At 35.0% G+C, this 16702-nt stretch overlaps 2 protein-coding genes across 3 annotated transcripts; one reads left to right on the top strand and one right to left on the bottom strand.

Annotated features, from left to right (window-relative positions):
* The first annotated feature begins 2648 nt into the window (after window positions 1-2648).
* On the top strand, window positions 2649-3722 carry LOC119799114 (spexin-like). Its single transcript, XM_038308860.1, has 5 exons — window positions 2649-2791; window positions 2879-2924; window positions 3011-3070; window positions 3301-3387; window positions 3460-3722. Exons 1-5 carry the CDS (start codon window positions 2699-2701, stop codon window positions 3507-3509), a joined length of 336 nt encoding a protein of 111 aa, XP_038164788.1. The 5' UTR covers window positions 2649-2698; the 3' UTR covers window positions 3510-3722.
* Window positions 3723-5725: 2003 nt separating this feature from the next.
* Window positions 5726-16076, bottom strand: ldhbb (lactate dehydrogenase Bb). 2 transcript variants are annotated; one of them, XM_038308904.1, is made up of 8 exons: window positions 15973-16076; window positions 13040-13176; window positions 10496-10613; window positions 9115-9288; window positions 8846-9019; window positions 8633-8750; window positions 7472-7595; window positions 5726-6145 (listed from the first exon to the last, which is right to left on the bottom strand). In XM_038308904.1, exons 2-8 carry the CDS (start codon window positions 13166-13168, stop codon window positions 5978-5980), a joined length of 1005 nt encoding a protein of 334 aa, XP_038164832.1. In that variant the 5' UTR covers window positions 13169-13176; window positions 15973-16076; the 3' UTR covers window positions 5726-5977. The 2 variants fall into 2 exon arrangements, with proteins under 2 accessions (XP_038164832.1, XP_038164831.1); XM_038308903.1 differs by lacking the exon at window positions 15973-16076 and adding an exon at window positions 13443-13712.
* Window positions 16077-16702: the final 626 nt, after the last annotated feature.

Below are 16702 nucleotides of genomic sequence, written 5' to 3'. Positions count from 1 at the left end.
AGTAAAAATTTCTTAAATTAAGTGTATTCACCCCTAATTTGAGTAGGTAAATGAGATAGTTTGCCAATGGAATGAGTAATTTTACTCTTAAAATAAGATTAGATAATATGCACTTGAAATAAGACAACGTGTAAATTGTCTTGTTCAATTGGCAAAATGTCTCTTTTAACTCCTCAATTCAAGAACAAATGCACTTATTTTAAGAAAAAATGACTTATCCAGATTTAGATTTTTTGCAGTGCAGCAAATTAAATGATCAAAAAATAGCATCAATATGTTAAAAGAAACCTTGTTTACATCCTCAACATTTTAATTTGCTTATAACTTTTAACCATTCTGAACATTATGTTCTTAATTACCTTGTTTGATATTAATTTGGACTAATCTGTCGGTATTTTACTGTATCTGCTTGCCTGATTATTATTATTTTTTTTAATTTTGCAAAACAACCATAAAGTAGAGGAAAAAAGGTGGATAAAAAGAAAATGGACAGAGGAGCAGTGCCTGCTGGCACAGCTGGTGGAGGAAAATAGAGGAGCTTTGAAATGTAAGCTTGGTCCTGGGATCGCGGTACAAACAAAGAGGCAACCTTAGGTGTCATTTTTCCTCCTGTCAAGCATCCTGGTATGTGAGAAGTTTTTATTTTTACCTAGATTTTTAATGCGTTTATGTTCTTCTTGCTGCAACACAAAAGGGGTCCTATGAAGCTCAATTATTAGTTTTCTCCACTAATTTTTAGACTTCAGTTTCATGAACTCGCATCTGGACCACTGATAAGGAAGTCACTCCAACATCAGTTTCATGTCATTTTTATGTAAATGGGCAAGTTAATACTGAGATAAGACCTAAACATCAAGAAACCCTGTACTATCAGTTATGGTAACATATATTACAACATCATGTATGATATGTTATTATCAAAGTAAACTTTAGAAAAAACAGTAAGGTGACCTTTAAACTAAAACTCATTCTAATTTCAATATATCTTTTTAACTCACTAGCATTAAACAAATGCGTGTTTATCGCTAAATGTATTAAGCTCGGTCACCCAGTAGAGATTTTAGTGAATCCATTTGGTTCAATAAGTTGCAATTAAAGCAGTTTGCATAGCTGTGAGGATAAATGGAAAATGGTGAAAACCCATTTAATACAGTTAATATAGAATTAATCTAAATTCAGTTTATTTCTATAGCACCAATTCACAACACGTCATCTCAAGGCACTTTACAATTCAACCAGATCATCCAGTCAAATTTATTCAAAGTTTTCTATCTAAGGAAAACCAACTGATTGCATCGATTCATTGACTCAAAGGCAATCCCTCACACTAAGCATGCTTGTAGCGACAGTAGAGAGGAAAAACTCTGTTTTAACAGGAAGAAACCTCCAGCAGAACCAGGCTCAGTGTGAGCGGCCATCTGCTGAGGCCGACTGGGGTTCAAGGAAGCAACTGTAAAAGGCGGCTGGTAACACGCCCACAGCAAGGTACCTCTTCATCTGCTACAGATCTCAATTAATTTTTGAGGATTTTCCTCTCAGTTTATAAGAAATTCTGATCGCCTCTGTCCTGTAATCCTTGTGTTGCTTTAATAAAAGGCGAACACTGTTTTCCAGTTTTAATCCTCCTGCTGGTATATTCTCACCCCCACTATCTGACACCACACTTAGACTCATTCAGAAAACAGTCTTTATGCGGTGTGACCCTGCAAAGTTCCTGCGGTTATTAGAGCCCTCAAAGTTCAAACTCATCTCCAGGGCCTATGGCTAATTTGCAGCGACAGCTTCAGTAGCACCTTTCACTCCATCCCAGATATAGTGTTAGGCGTGACGTCATTTGATAATTACCTGTCAGTCGCATCACTGATGTCACAAAATAAGCTGGTTTACTTAATATGTGGCTTTATAAAGCAGGAGGAAACACTGATGCAACATTTATACAAGCTGCAGCCTTCAGAATAAAAAATCCAGAACAGTAAGAAACCTTTATCATTATTATTATTATTATTATTATTATTATTATTATTATTATTATTATTATTATTATTATTATTATTATTATTATTATTATTATTATTATTATTATTATTATTGTTGTTGTTTTCATATTTAGTTTATTTATTTAGTTTTAATGTACCATGAATTAAGAAATCATCGAGTTAAACTTTCTTCACTTGTAATAACAGCCGAGCATGAATTTATATTGTATGCAATTTTTGGAAGGCGTATTTTGTAAAGTGATGCACATTTCATTTTTAGCTATTATTAAAACCCTTGTATGTAAATTGGTTTGTTGTTTAAAAAATATTTAACATACAATTATTATTTTGAAGCTTAAACTGAGTAGTTTAAGTTCCAACAATTAGATCTAAAAAAGGAAACTATGTCTTTTATTCTATGGGCCTCAAGTAAACAGAAAACACATGGACTTCTATATATATATTTTTGCTTTTTTAAATAAAACATTTACATTTGCTGCTTAATTGTCTTAAGTAATGATTGCATATTATTTAGACTACCCTTTTTTTTTTTTTTTTTTTACATGTTTTACCTAGTAATATGATCTGTTTTTTTTTTTACTATTTTTGTTATTTTTGTTTTTAACAGTTAGGAAAAATTAGACTAAACTCAGGAGACAATTATATAGAAAACAATATAAAATGATACGTTAATTATTGCTAGAAATATAAAGAATAATTTAATGAGACATTTTTCATTACAGACTCTAACAATGTCTCTAAAGGTCACTCTACTTGTGGTGTCACTGATTTCTCAGTGCTGTTCTGCACCATATGTAAGCACAGGCTGATTTTTTTAAAACAAAATCTCCCGTTTAGACCTAAACATAAAGAAATTCTCTAAATGTTTTTCTTTTTTACAGAGGAGAAACTGGACTCCTCAGGCAATCCTCTACCTAAAAGGAGCACGTAAGACCGACATTTGTAGCAGAAAAATACAAAAATGTTATAGTTTTCCATTCTAACCCAACCTGTTAAATGTCGCTCTTTCTCAGAGGGACAGCGCTCGACCCTGGAGCGCAGCAGCAGGGAAGAGGAGGGAGCTTACCGCTTAGGTTTGCTATTTTTTGCTTTATTCAATGATTTACTAATTAAAATAATTAATAAAAGTTGTTTTTTTTTAATGTTCTTCAATTCTGCTTTTAGATTTATTAAGAAATTTCATGCATGAAAGACCAGAAGGGATCCAGCAGCTGCATTTGACTGGCTCCTGTGAAACTATGGTTCAGCTCGTAATTTACACATTTGATAATTTTCCAAATGTTTCTGTTTTATATTTCTTTAGTAAACTTTAATGAGATCAGCGATGGAACGGATTTGTTTCCAGCTTCAGTCGTCCAATCAAAGTTCTTGCAAAGACCTGCAGAAGCAGGTAAACGTTTGCACCTCATTTTCATGTCTCATAATCTTCTTAGTAGTTTAATCCGTTTTTCTTTCTCCTCAGGCGAAGGCAGACCTGAATATCACCAAGACTGGAATTTAAAATATATGTGATTTTCTTTTTTCATGATCCAGTTGTTGTATTTTCTGGATCTTTTAACCTTGAAATGTTGGTGAGAATAGTTCATCTGCATAAAATTGACTCAGAAATAAACTTTATTGTTTGGCAACTGCATTTCTAAACTGTACATTGATTATTATTGACTGCATTCTCTTAATATTATATGTGTTTATTGGCAGTTCTGAATAAACCTGGGAAATTAATTTTAGCATTTTTGAAGTTTTTTGGCTTTTCAAATGTTATTTTTAGTTTTTTTGCTATTTCCCTTACTCTTTTTTTTGGTTGTTGATGCTACCAGCCGCATGCATTTCTACACTCCTATCCTTCCCACTTCAATCCATGGCAGTCAGTCTGTGGCTGTTTCCGAATTGTGCAAATTGTTGCTCCTAGCTCAGTTCCGTTCACCTTTTGTGGGATTCCGTAAAAGTTCAAAAAATATCCACAGGACTTGGTTTCCAAGATTTGAAGACGTTTCGCCACCTCTCCAGGAAGCTTTCTCAATTTAAATGCCTGGATCCGCAGTGAGTTTGAGTCTTATATAGACAAGGCCTTGTATTGCTTGGAAACATGCAAATGGTAACCGATGGTAACCGATGTGGGGTTAACAGAAAGAACCCTATCCAGGGTATACGAAGAGCTCCAGGCTGCTGGTTTAAATCCGGACAGCTCTTTCTGGTGTTAATAGACAACAGAAAAGCACATGGATGATGCTTGTCAATTCTGGGACCGCACTCTTCCAGAAAACAAAAACAAAAAACAAAGCTCTCCATTATTAAACCACAAACATCAACATGTTTCAGACAGAGTACAAATGAAGGCTAAGGACTGTGGGCAACCGTATAGCTCCTATGGGGCAGATAGGAAGGTCAGGAGGTTCCTATGCTAAGTGAACTAAAGATAGGAAGCATCCTGCTTCCTCTCTTTACCTCCTTAGTGCCAGCACTACTTGGACAGCACTTATCAAGGCAATTGTTGGTGCAGTTCCACTTTAACCCCTAGAACCCTACGGACCCACCGGTGGGTCCAGCTGCTACGTGACCTCGTAATTTTAACAAACCCCCAGTATTGATGTAAAAAACACATTTGGCACAGTTTGGTGACATTTATGGATAAATGTGCCAAAATGGCCTCTCCGCCTAAGAAATTTCTCACTAATACCATTCTAAAATAAATATGATTCATCTGATTGAGTCCAAATTTGGTATATTTTTACACAACATTTAGATTTAAAAGTCTGTACTACTTTTTGTGCTATAAATAATATTTTGGTAGTGTTTTGCAATGTTTATTTCAAAGAAAATTTTGGCGAGGTTCAAAAAATGCAAAATATTTTGTATTTTGTCCCTAATATTTCAGGCAGGGTCAAAGCTACAATGGTACTGACACCAGAAAACCATTCTATGACATCTTACCTTTACAGACGTACCAAAAGTTTCTTCTTAAATCTAATAGCTGTGAGGCTATAAGTTATTTACTTTTGTGTGTTTTTGTCAGGCAGAAATTTATTCATACCCCCTTAGGGTGTAAGAGGTTAAGTGTCTTTACCAATTCGTCCTATTGGAAATAGTCTACTCACTGTATCAGTTTGTCTTTCTCTTTTTTCTTATTTTCATTTAAAATTCCTTCTTTTCAAGTGTATTTCTTCACCTCTGTTTTTCCTTACCTCTTTTCTTTGAGTATTTATTCCTTCTGCACCCAATTAATGCTCAACTTCCTCAAGCTCTACTTTCTTCTATCCTTCCTTGTATCCTCATTTCCTCTTTTCCCCCAGGATCCTTATTGATTTTCCTTCTTTCTTTGTATTCTTTGTCTCTTTGTATTCCTTCCTTTAGGGCCTCTGCACTTCAGACACAGCCTCCATAAATCATAATGAATGTTTGTATTATGTGTGTTAAAATAAAGGGCTAGAAACTGAAAAGTTTTATCTAGAAAAGTCTTGCGACACCTTGAATTTTGTCTTTGAAATGTGTCGGAATCTCTTTATTAATATGAAAAAAGCTCCAGGCAGCAATTACACCAGTCCCTTCTTAAAACACTAAGTGATTATCAGCAGCATCAATCTAAACATCATCACACTGTCAACGCTGACGTCCTTGAAGGAGTCACGCATAGGTCAGGGTGATGCTATTCACATTTAGATCGAATTATGTGTCTCTGCAGCGCTACAATAATAATGTATCTTTAATGTGTGCCAGTGAATACATGAAACTGCATTACAGCAAAACTTTATTTTGCATCAAAGCAAAAGTTCTCCATTGCACCTCGATGCATTAAAACATATCGCTTTGTTAATTTAAAATCATTCTATCCCCTCTCCAACAAAAATAAATGTTCAAAGTGACATCTAATGCTAAATTTGACCAAATTCTACAGAAAGCAGTGAGAGAGGTGCAGATACACTGAATGGCTTTTTGTGACTGCAGAGTGAAGGTCTGATGTTATGTCGCCCCCTCGTGGTCTGTTAGATGTCCCGCAGGTCCCTCTGGATGTCCCACAGAGTGTTGGCACTGGCCTGCAGTTGGGCAACCTCTTCATCTGTCAGGGTCATGTTTATGACACTGGAGATGCCGCCGCTGTTTAACACGCAGGGCAGACTCAGGTATACTTCTTCACTGATCCCATACATGTCCTGTTGATGCAGGGAAAAAAATCACGTTGAGAGGCAAGTCACTGTAATTCCTGTTTCTATCATGTTATAAAGATGTTTTAAATGAGAAAATCAGTTAATCGGTTATTTAGAGCCTTTTTAAAGTGTTCGGTGTCAGTTGTCAAAAGATGGACAGATATAAAACCAATTTTCAAATGACAAAGCCACAAAAAGCTTTTGATATCTGTTTAGCCCTAAAAACATTTTTCTTTTTTCAAACTAAAACAACATGTGTTTTTTTTTTTGTAATAAACAAAATTAGGAAATAAACAAGTTTAATTTATGGGTTTTGTTTGTAGCAAGATGTAAGTCTGTTGTGGAGAGTGTGATCTACTTTTCCATCATCTGTTGGAGTAGCAGCATCAAAGCAGCTCACTCAAAGATTAATAATAACACAAATAAAAAAAAAATAAATAAAAAAATAATAATAATAATACATTGAAAATGTAATGCATTTAGCTGGAGATAGGATATATTCATATTATATTTTTATTATAAAATGTAGAAAAAAATGGGAAAAGTAATGCAATTAAATATAAGTTTTATCTTTTTTTATATAGTGATGCTGCGTTAGAAACCAAGAAAACCAAACTTGATAAAGTGGGTAGATTATAAAAAAACAAAACAATAATACTTAATTAATAAAACAAGTAAAATGTTAAATTAATCGTCTGAATAATTGGATACAGTATATATATATATATATATATATATATATATATATATATATATATATATATATATATATATATATATATATATATATATATATATATATATATATATATATATATATATATATATATATATATATATATATATATATATATATGTGTGTATATATAAATCAGTAAAATCACATAAAAGTCAAAAATATTAGCAACATTAAATCCAGGAAATCAGTAGAAATTTTTCCAAAACTGGCCAAATATCCACATTTATAAGAAGCAGTGATGCTAACTTCATAACCTGGTAAAATAATAAACTGCTAAAATTAAAAACTGAGAGCATCAGCTCAGCTGGTTGGTATTTGCCTCAAGTTATATAAAACGATCAGGATTTGAGATAATTTGAAAAGATTAAAAGGATACTTTGATTGTCTGGTAAATAGTACTAAGATTTTAGAAAGGGTGTAAAAAAAGCTAGCTACCTCTGGCATCATTTCACATCAAAATCTAGATGTTACACCTCATCTTAAACTGAAAATGCTTTAGGAAATTATCATTCCAAATGGAAAACCTTTGATTAGTCTGCAAATCATTTATGCATGATTATTAGATTCAAAGACAGAGAGCATTGATCCCTTACCTTCACCATGGTGGAGACAGGATGGATTCTGTTCATGTTCTTCATCAGGCTCTCAGTTAAGTCGGCCACACTCAGACCGATGGCCCAGTTGGTGTAACCCTTCAGTTTGATCACCTCATATGCGCTTAGAGACACAGAATTACACAATGTTACAGACAAAAACAAACCTGTGCCAAAAAAATATCTGGACTTAATTTTTTTAATGATTTTTAACCCTATGTCAAAAAAAATCTCTTGTATAAGACTCTCCTGTTTTTCTAGGAAAAATCAAAGGGAATCAAATTTATCTCTGTTTACAAAAAACATGCTAGTAAATGTGCAGAATAAAAGCTATGGGTAGTGATGTTAAGGCTTTTGAGACTTGCTTAGATACCAAAAAGCTAAAAAATATCTTTTTTATTTATAACAAAGTTGTAAATTTTCCTCTTATGAGGAAAACTTCTACACTGATGTTTTTTGCACATTGGGCAAAAAATAGCATTCGTCAATTTAACAGTAACAAACTGAATAAAGTAAATTTTCACTTTTAGAAAATTTAACATTAAAAATTATTGTTTTATTCTCTTTTAAAATGACTGATGTATATAGATATTGCAAAGTGTTTATGAACATTAACATAGTAATCAGCTTTTTGTTTCATTCGAGTATAAATGTGAAAATACAGAGGTATATTTGTCTACGCCATTCTTAAAAATGTAAAGACAGGAGAATATTTAAGTATTGCTGAAATAAATCAGCTGAGTCTTATGCAGGAAATGGCACCAGTAAAAAAAAACAAAATGGCCTAAAACTGTATTTTTGCAAGAACAATAATTATTGTTGATTTCCAAGCTTAAAGGGGCACTTTCAGAGATCAACAAATCTCCTGCTGTTTATGAGGGAAGAAATGCAAAAGGGAAAAACATATTTTCTGTCCTATCACTAAAAATGTGTTAAGACAAGTTAACTGAAACATGCTTTGATCAGATCAGAATCCAGCTTAACTGGTTTACCAGCAACTGGTGAACAAGTACTATAAATCAGTACATCGGTTCCCTCTCTCTCCTGTGTAGATCATGAGATAAATATAAGCTATTTGGAACATTTCAATGAAAAAACATATTACAGAAGGACTAAATATAAAACAGCACAAATTGACTTCTAAGTTGACGTCAAGCTTACCTGTCGACCACCATTTTGTGAGTTTCTTTCCAGTTCTCTTCATCAAAGTCTGTGCCAATGTTAGGGTTTAACACCTGCAGGTTGACTCCTGCCACATTCGTTCCGCTCCATACAGGCACTAACATAAACATGATACGGTTGATTTAAGGGAATGAGCTCAGTGTGTGGATGTGTCTAAATGGAAACAAGAAAACAAGCAAACCAACTCCTCACCACTTGTGTCTCCATGTTCTCCCAGAATCCACCCATTGAAGCTACTCGAGTGGATCCCAAGTTTGTCGGCCATCAGGTAGCGGAAGCGGGCCGAGTCCAAGTTGGTGCCGCTGCCAATGACGCGGTGCTTAGGAAGGCCACTCAGTTTCCAGGTCACATAGGTCAGAACATCAACTGTTGAAAATGTTTTTGGATCATATGAAATAAATATAATGTTTTTATACAGAGGAGAAAATGAAGTGTTTATCATAAAGGTGTGGTAGACATGCCTGGGTTGGAAACAACAATGATGATACAGTCGGGACTGTATCGCACAATCTGAGGGATGATGTGCTTGAATATGTTGACGTTTCTCTGTACAAGGTTCAGCCTGCTCTCCCCCTCCTGCTGACGGACTCCGGCTGTGACTACAACAACACGGGAGTTGCCTGTAACTGAGTAGTCTAAAAAAAGAAAAAAAGGGAAGTCATTAATCTATATTTGCATCAAGAAATAGATTATATCATGTTTCTAAACTTAATAATGAGGTCTTGAGTTTTAGCAACATGACACAAACACTTTCACCCTATCACTGCTACACCTCTACAGTTATTAGAGATCTAAAAAAATATTAGATGAAAAAGGAACAAAAGAATAATGCAGTTTAAATGCAAAAAAGTGGATTTTAGTATGAGTTACACTTTAATATGTTGGATTTAGCTAAATTTGACTTCATAGTTTGGGTACGCAAAGTAAAGAGCAAAGGACTGGGGATCTCCGTTATCCAGTTTGAAACCAACCGACATCTTCCTGCCAAAAAGCACATATTGTTTTATACCTGTTTTAGACTTATACAAGGGGGATTCAATAAGTAATGCCCTTGCTACACTTTAAGTTGTTTGATCTAGCTGAACATTTCCATGTGCAAATATTTATCTCTCTACATTTAGTGGCAAATGACAGTTTAGAACTAATCGTGGCTTCCAATACACAGGTGTTTGAACTGAGTCAAGTCTGAAATGGAGCCTGCTGGGTGTTGCACGGGGATACAGTTTTTGTACTTGAAAGGACGCACGCCACAGGAGACTTTTGATCAAATGAAAGTAACCTATGGTGATGATACCCCATCATATGGCCTTACAAGGCCTTATAAAGCCATATGAGGCTATATGATGCCATTCAAAACCTGGATCACTGCACGACACTCAACAGGCTCCATTTCAGATTTCAGTTCAAAAACCTGTTAATCAGAAACCACAGTTATTACAGAGCTGTAATTTACCACTTAATTTATAGAGAAATAAACAATTGCATATGCAAAATTTGAGCTTGATCAAACAACTGGAAGTGGGTCAGGGGCATTACTTATAGAACTTCCCTCGTTCTTTGCTCCATATTTTGAGGGTTGACATTTCAAAAGTCACACTCTTATTGGACTTGGAGTCAGAATATTCCATATTGAACATTGGGAGTTATTTGTAAAAAAGGCTAATGATAATTTAAAACCTATAAGAAGATAAGAGAGTATGGCGTGTTTTTCAAATAAATCTTACAATAAGGCGTCTACACAAGCCTGGCTTTTATAAACTCATCAGTGGAATAGTGGTTAAAGTGTTCAGTGCTGAGCAGTGAATGTTTCCTCTCCTAAGTGTTTTAAAGAAACAGACCTACCTTTATCTGCAACTATTTTGGGGGTTTTAAGGAAAAGACTGCCGTGCTGCAGATCCATCATCTCGCCTTTCAGCTTGTCCTCCACCACGTCCACCAGGGCTAGCTCATCCGCCAGCTCCTACGATAAACCAAAGAAATTCACCTTAACAAAACACCTACAGAAATGCTAATTAAACACAGTTTAAGCCAATTATTTCAAATTTCAAATATTTTGTTGTTTTAAAAAAATATAAATAACACATTGCAAACGTTTGTGCCGTAGACATTTGATCACATCACAAGCTCCAATGTTTTTTATCGAGATACCAAGAAACAGACCAACACAAAATACAATATACCACATTTGACTCTGATGCCTTTTTGATTAAATGCATTACAGCCAACAATTGGAAAGGGCTGCTAATCATGCATCACACAAATCTGGATTTGACAGAATTGTGACAAAAATAAATGTTTAAAAGAAAGCTGCAATAAGGCCCATTTACAGTTTTCCACAAGGACGTGTGGTGATGCAGCAGGCATGTTAGGGAATGATGAGGTGAGACCAAAGTTTAAACTTTTGTGCTAGATAGGTAGAAAATGAACCCCTCACCACATGCAGAGAGAATTCTATGAAACACTGTGGTGGATAGCTTCATACTGAGGGATTATTTATTTATTGCAAATGGGACAAGAAGGGAGGAGATGGAAGGATGCAGTTGAATGCAGGGCAATCATGGAAAAAAAATGTTATTTATAGACTGGAAATTAATTCAGAAAGGAAGCAATTCCACCTTCTGGCATGACAATGAGCTATAGAGGAGAGAATCGAACATTCGCAGGGACAAATCATCCAGTTTATCTTAACATTTGTTAATTTTTGCTAAGCCTTTTTACAAAGTTAGTAAAAGAATTGCCCCCCAACAGCTGTAACTGCAAAGAAAGTCCACACCTTTTCGTTTTATTTGTGAAAGTATTAAAAAAACTTTATTAGCATCCATCATTATTTTCCATCTGCTTTTCAATTATGTCTAAATTTATAGTTGACAATCTCAGAAAATCGCAATCAGTAATATTTTAAAGGTACAGTGCAGGATTTTCATTTTCCAGGTGAATCATCAAAATAAGTGGTCCTCCTAATTGTCATTCATGGTGATATGTTTACGTAAGGCCGTCCTAAGTGCTCGTCCCCATTTTCACTTATCGGTGGTGAGTTTGACAAAGTGGAAAAATTGCAAATCTTCTTTTGGAAAGTAAGCTTATATGAGTGATGCAAACAGCAACTTTTAATCAGAGTGTGCACGAGGAGAAATGGGCTTGTGTATGCTCTTGCACACGTTTAATAGGCGTACCTTCTCTGGAACAGGTACAAGGTTGTGCATAAGCATTTTTTTTAAATTGGAGAGGGCGGGTCTTTTAAAAAATTCACGAAAATCCTCCACTATACCTTTAAGCTTGTGGTTGCAGTGTGACAAAATTCAGTAACATTGGTATGTAAAGAAATCTATGATTTTAGGCGTCGTTACTTCCTATCATCTAGATGTTTTAGACAAACTTTGCTCAGTCTTAGTTTTCAAAATATATATGATCCAATGAGGGATGGACTTTATTTAAACATTTCTTTTTTCAGGTCACTTTAGTAGCTGCCCTATTATATGTTGACATTGTTCAGTAGGAAGTACATGTAAGCAGGGGCGGAGCTAGATGGGGGGCCAGGGGTGGCCATGGCCACCCTTAGCCAATCATGGCCACCCCTGTGGCCACCCCAACCATTTTTTCCCTCTAATATAGACGGTGGCAGCAGCAATACTCTGAAGGGGAAGGTTCAAACTTAATAAACATTTAAATTTTACATAAATATTAACAACTACTTTAAAACAGAAACACTGTGATTAATTATGCACATCAATATACAAACATTAAAGATGATAGATACAGAATCCATGCCCTTTTCAGAACTAAATTTTGAATTATTTGGGGTAAACATAAAATGATGTGCCTCTGCAAATTTTCAGAGTATTCAGAAAAATCATAAATAAATAATTACTTTAATAATAACTTAAAAATTCATTAAATGTGGATGTTAGTAGATTTAAATATCTTTTACTTGCAGAATGATTGTTGTTAATGTAAAATATGTTCGCCCCAGAACTCAAACTTGAAAGAATTTTGTCCACTATACCTTTTATTTACACATAATAGATGTTTAAATATACCTGTCTATTTGTTAGCAAAGGCTGCAGGAAAGTATGGTTTGTCTTTATTTTAAAAATATTGATGTTGTGCTTGTTCCTGTTGAAAGATTGTAGATTGACCCTGAGGTTCTGGTGCCTTTCGGCCACCCCTCAATGTACATTGGTTATTGACTGGCCACCCCTTATAGGATTTTCTGGCTACGCCTCTGCATGTAAGAACCTCCTTCATGACAATAAGGAATAGAGAAGATCAGAGGCCAAGACATCAGTAATCTGTTGTCAATCCAGTAGGATCCAGGGAATTAACCCATACTGTGACAGAAGTAAGTAGGTATCTTGTGTAAAGAGGTATAAATGCTGGAAATCTTACCCTGAGAAGAATACTGACAGCACAGGCCATGCCAACCTGACCCACGCCCACTACTGTCACTTTATTTCTGGGGGGCTCAGGAGGACCGCTGATCAGTGGGGTGATCAGCTTTTCCAGGACTGAAGCCATTTTCAGTGCTGAAATGTGTTAATAGATTGAATTAATTTCAGTCAAATAAGATGCAAAAAGATACATTACATGCTGCGTTCAACCTTAGAATAAACTGCAGTCTGCCACTGAGCAAGACTTAAACCTTTCATTTATGTCTGCATCATTCCCTTTTTTTTTTTTTACATGTAAAACCAATAATCCAATAGCAGAAAACACACTTCCTGAGCTCTGCCCCACTCATGATTCACCTTGAAATGACATGCAGTCAGACAGAAAAAGCAGCAATACTTGCTTTGTTCAGCGACGCTCCGAGCTGCAAGGTATAAATACCACAATGTAATCAGCATGGCAAAATGATGTTACACCAAAGCCGAGTTTCCCTTAGAGTTGCATCAATAACACGTCCCACAGTAGGGGCCGTGCAGTCCACAATGTCGAGGCAGGTATCCGGTCAGCTGCTGCAGCAGCAGCATAGAGAACATGTGACTCGGGGCTGGATGGAGGAGCAGGGAGCTGCACAGATCTCCTCTCCCTTAGCTCTCCTCCCTTCATGGAGGACGGAGCACAATAATCTCAGTAACTGCAGGCTGCTAAAGGAGTTACTTTAATCCCTAAACACTGCTTCCATCTGCTGCACCTGCACTACCCATGAACCATAACCTCACCTGTAAAAAGCTATCCTCTAAATAAAAAATAAATGCTGAAATAATTTATGGAACAAGAAATAAGGTAATCATGATACATATTATTTAACAAATAAATGTTAAAAGTGAGGATCTGAATGCTGCATATAAAAATATAGATTTAATCTTTACTCATACACTGGAAAAAATCAAAATCTAAAAAAGTTATTTTTTCTTAAAATAAGTGCATTTTTTCTTAGATTGAGGAGGTAAAAGAGACATTTTGCCAATAGACCAAGACAATTTACACTTAAAATAAGAAAACACAATTGTATTGTCTTATTTTAAGTGCATGTTATCTGATTATTTTATTTTAAGAGTAAAACTACTCATTCCATTGGCAAACTATCTCATTTACCTACTCTAATTAAGGGTAAATACACTTAATTTAAGAAGTTTTTACTTATTTCTAGATAATTTTTCCAGTGTATTTGCAAAGATTCCTCCATACAGTTAAAACAAGACATTTTTTTACTCACTTAATGAACACATATCCTCCTTGCCATCTGAGTTTAAATTAGACTGAAATTATTATGTTTTATATCAATAAATATTAACCAAATTATATTTATTTAGCATTTTACAAACTATAATCTGTCTTTTTAATTTACTTTTGTAATAATGGCTTCTTCCTCTGAGCATCACCTTTCAGTCCATGTCTGTAAAAGACTCATTTTACTGCGGTTATGACTCTTATCAATGCCAGCTATTATCTAGCAAGGTCTTGTTTGTATTTGTATCAAAATGTTGACTTGGTTGAATTTATTTTATTTTTTTCCCCAGGGATGTCACAGGAAGAATATGTTTGAGATTTTGCCTTTGTTGTGATCTTGACGCTGATGATTGGCTTAATTAATAATTTCATTCACCTGTCTAACTCTGCCCAGTTTCTCATTACTGCACCTCTAATCCACCTGCTCGTGCCTCTATTTAAGCTGCCTGCTACCAGTCATCAGGACCAGATTATTCTCTCGAGCAAGTAGTGAGAGTCTGTCCAGCTTTACTTTAGGGGGATTTCCTGTTCTGCCTCTCAACCATTGGGCCCACCTGTTCCTGTCTGATCTGTTTACCTGACCTGTTTATGGACTACTGATGGATTCTGCCTGTTTGGTGAACTTGACAGGCTCAAAATACTCAAATTATCCTATAATTATCCTATCAGAAGCTTCTAAAGCTTTGGCAACATCATCTTGTCTTTCCCCAAACGTATTTAATAGCGTGCATCGACCTAAAAGAAGATTCATCGTCCAAAAGAATATAAATATTTATACCAATAATAACAGTTTAAATTTAAATACACAAACAGTTCAGCACATTCATTCAAACTGGGAGACTCTGGATTATCCATAGGCAGGGTTATGTTCTCCAAGCACATAAACATTAGCAGGTATTTACATGGCTTAGCACCAAGGTCAGGAGGAAGGGACAGCACTTCTGTTTCTTCACAATAAAAGCATGCTTTCCTTTCCAACAACAGTAGACATAAAATAGATAACATGGTATTAAGTCCTTCATGCAGCATTAAGGAGAATATTTTATTTTAAATTATAATTAAGTTTATAAAGATATTAGCCTAAAAACAATATCTGGCGTAGGTGTCCCCTATAATATGATAAACATAAAAAGCAACAAAGGTAAAAAATGAAAAATATCTAAAAAACAAAAACAAAATCCACCATAGGATGCTATATAATTCCACAACAACCTAAATGATGTGAAACTTTTGTTTTAATTATATATATTTTTCTGACCATTGGTTTTCTTTACAGTTATTTCTGGAGTTACTAAACATTTTGCAGATTAGGAATAAATCCAAATGAACTTTATACATCTTTCTTGAAAAATACAACAAATAATCCTCAGGAATAACTTATTTCCTGTCAACATGGATCTAAACTACCTTTAGAGTGATGCAGACCAAATCCTGGCAGTCCACATGTTCTAACATTTAGTACCAAACCTGATCAGACCAATCATTCAATTCAACAAAGAGATGGAAAGAAATGCTCAAAAGCACAAGTTAGTGCAAACAGTTTAAAGTTTGTTTTATTTCAGTTTAATTTTAATGCTCTTAGAAGGAATAATCGACTAGAACTGTTGCTTAGTTTGTTTAAATCAACTTAATAAGTCAATATTTACCTGTTGTCTGGAGATTCTGTGTATGTTTGAAGCTGCTGGCCTTTTCTCCAGAGCAACTGCAGGGTCCACTGCAGACGTGCCGTACTCTCTGCCCGCCGCTCTTCCTGCCTGCTGTCAACCTGCAGCCTCCTGGATTTATTTAACTAAGCCTCTTTGTCTCCTTGAAAGTCTCACTTTGCACTCCAATAGGAAACCCCAGCTAGACACAATCCATGTCTTTTCTGCTAAGATATTTCAAAGGAAAAAGGTAATAAATAGAACTCTTAGTAATTTTGAGGTAAAAAATGTTTCTGTAATTTTCAATATGATTCTTAGTAGGGCTGAAAAAATGATATAAATTTCCTTTCTGCACCAAAAAAAGCAATAAAAGTTGGTGGAAAAAAGTCTTTATTTCCAGAAATCCATCCCTGTCTTGCTTCATGAAGCTTTCGAGGGTCTCTCAGGAGGTTTACTTCATCAGAGAAGAATTTAAATTTATATCTGAAAATATTATCGAGCAGACACCAGTGAAGGAGTACAAATAGAAACAAACAAATCACACAAAGAGGTATAACATTTTAATATACTGTCCTCCTTTAGAAATGAACGGGGTTACAACATTACTAAAACCCATTTTCTTGCCCTTCTTTAGATATTGGCTTAGCAGCAGACTTTCTTCTTTGTAATGACTTTAATTTTATAATTTACTTCCAATTTTAAGAGTTAAACTTTGTGCCTCAAGCAGAACCTT

This window comes from Cyprinodon tularosa, unplaced genomic scaffold, assembly GCF_016077235.1.
Source record: "Cyprinodon tularosa strain WSP-4 unplaced genomic scaffold, ASM1607723v1 ctg65, whole genome shotgun sequence".
Classification (NCBI taxonomy): Eukaryota; Metazoa; Chordata; class Actinopteri; order Cyprinodontiformes; family Cyprinodontidae; genus Cyprinodon; species Cyprinodon tularosa.
The sequence above is the reverse complement of the archived record's forward strand: the minus strand, read 5'-3'. Positions and strand labels throughout refer to the sequence as shown.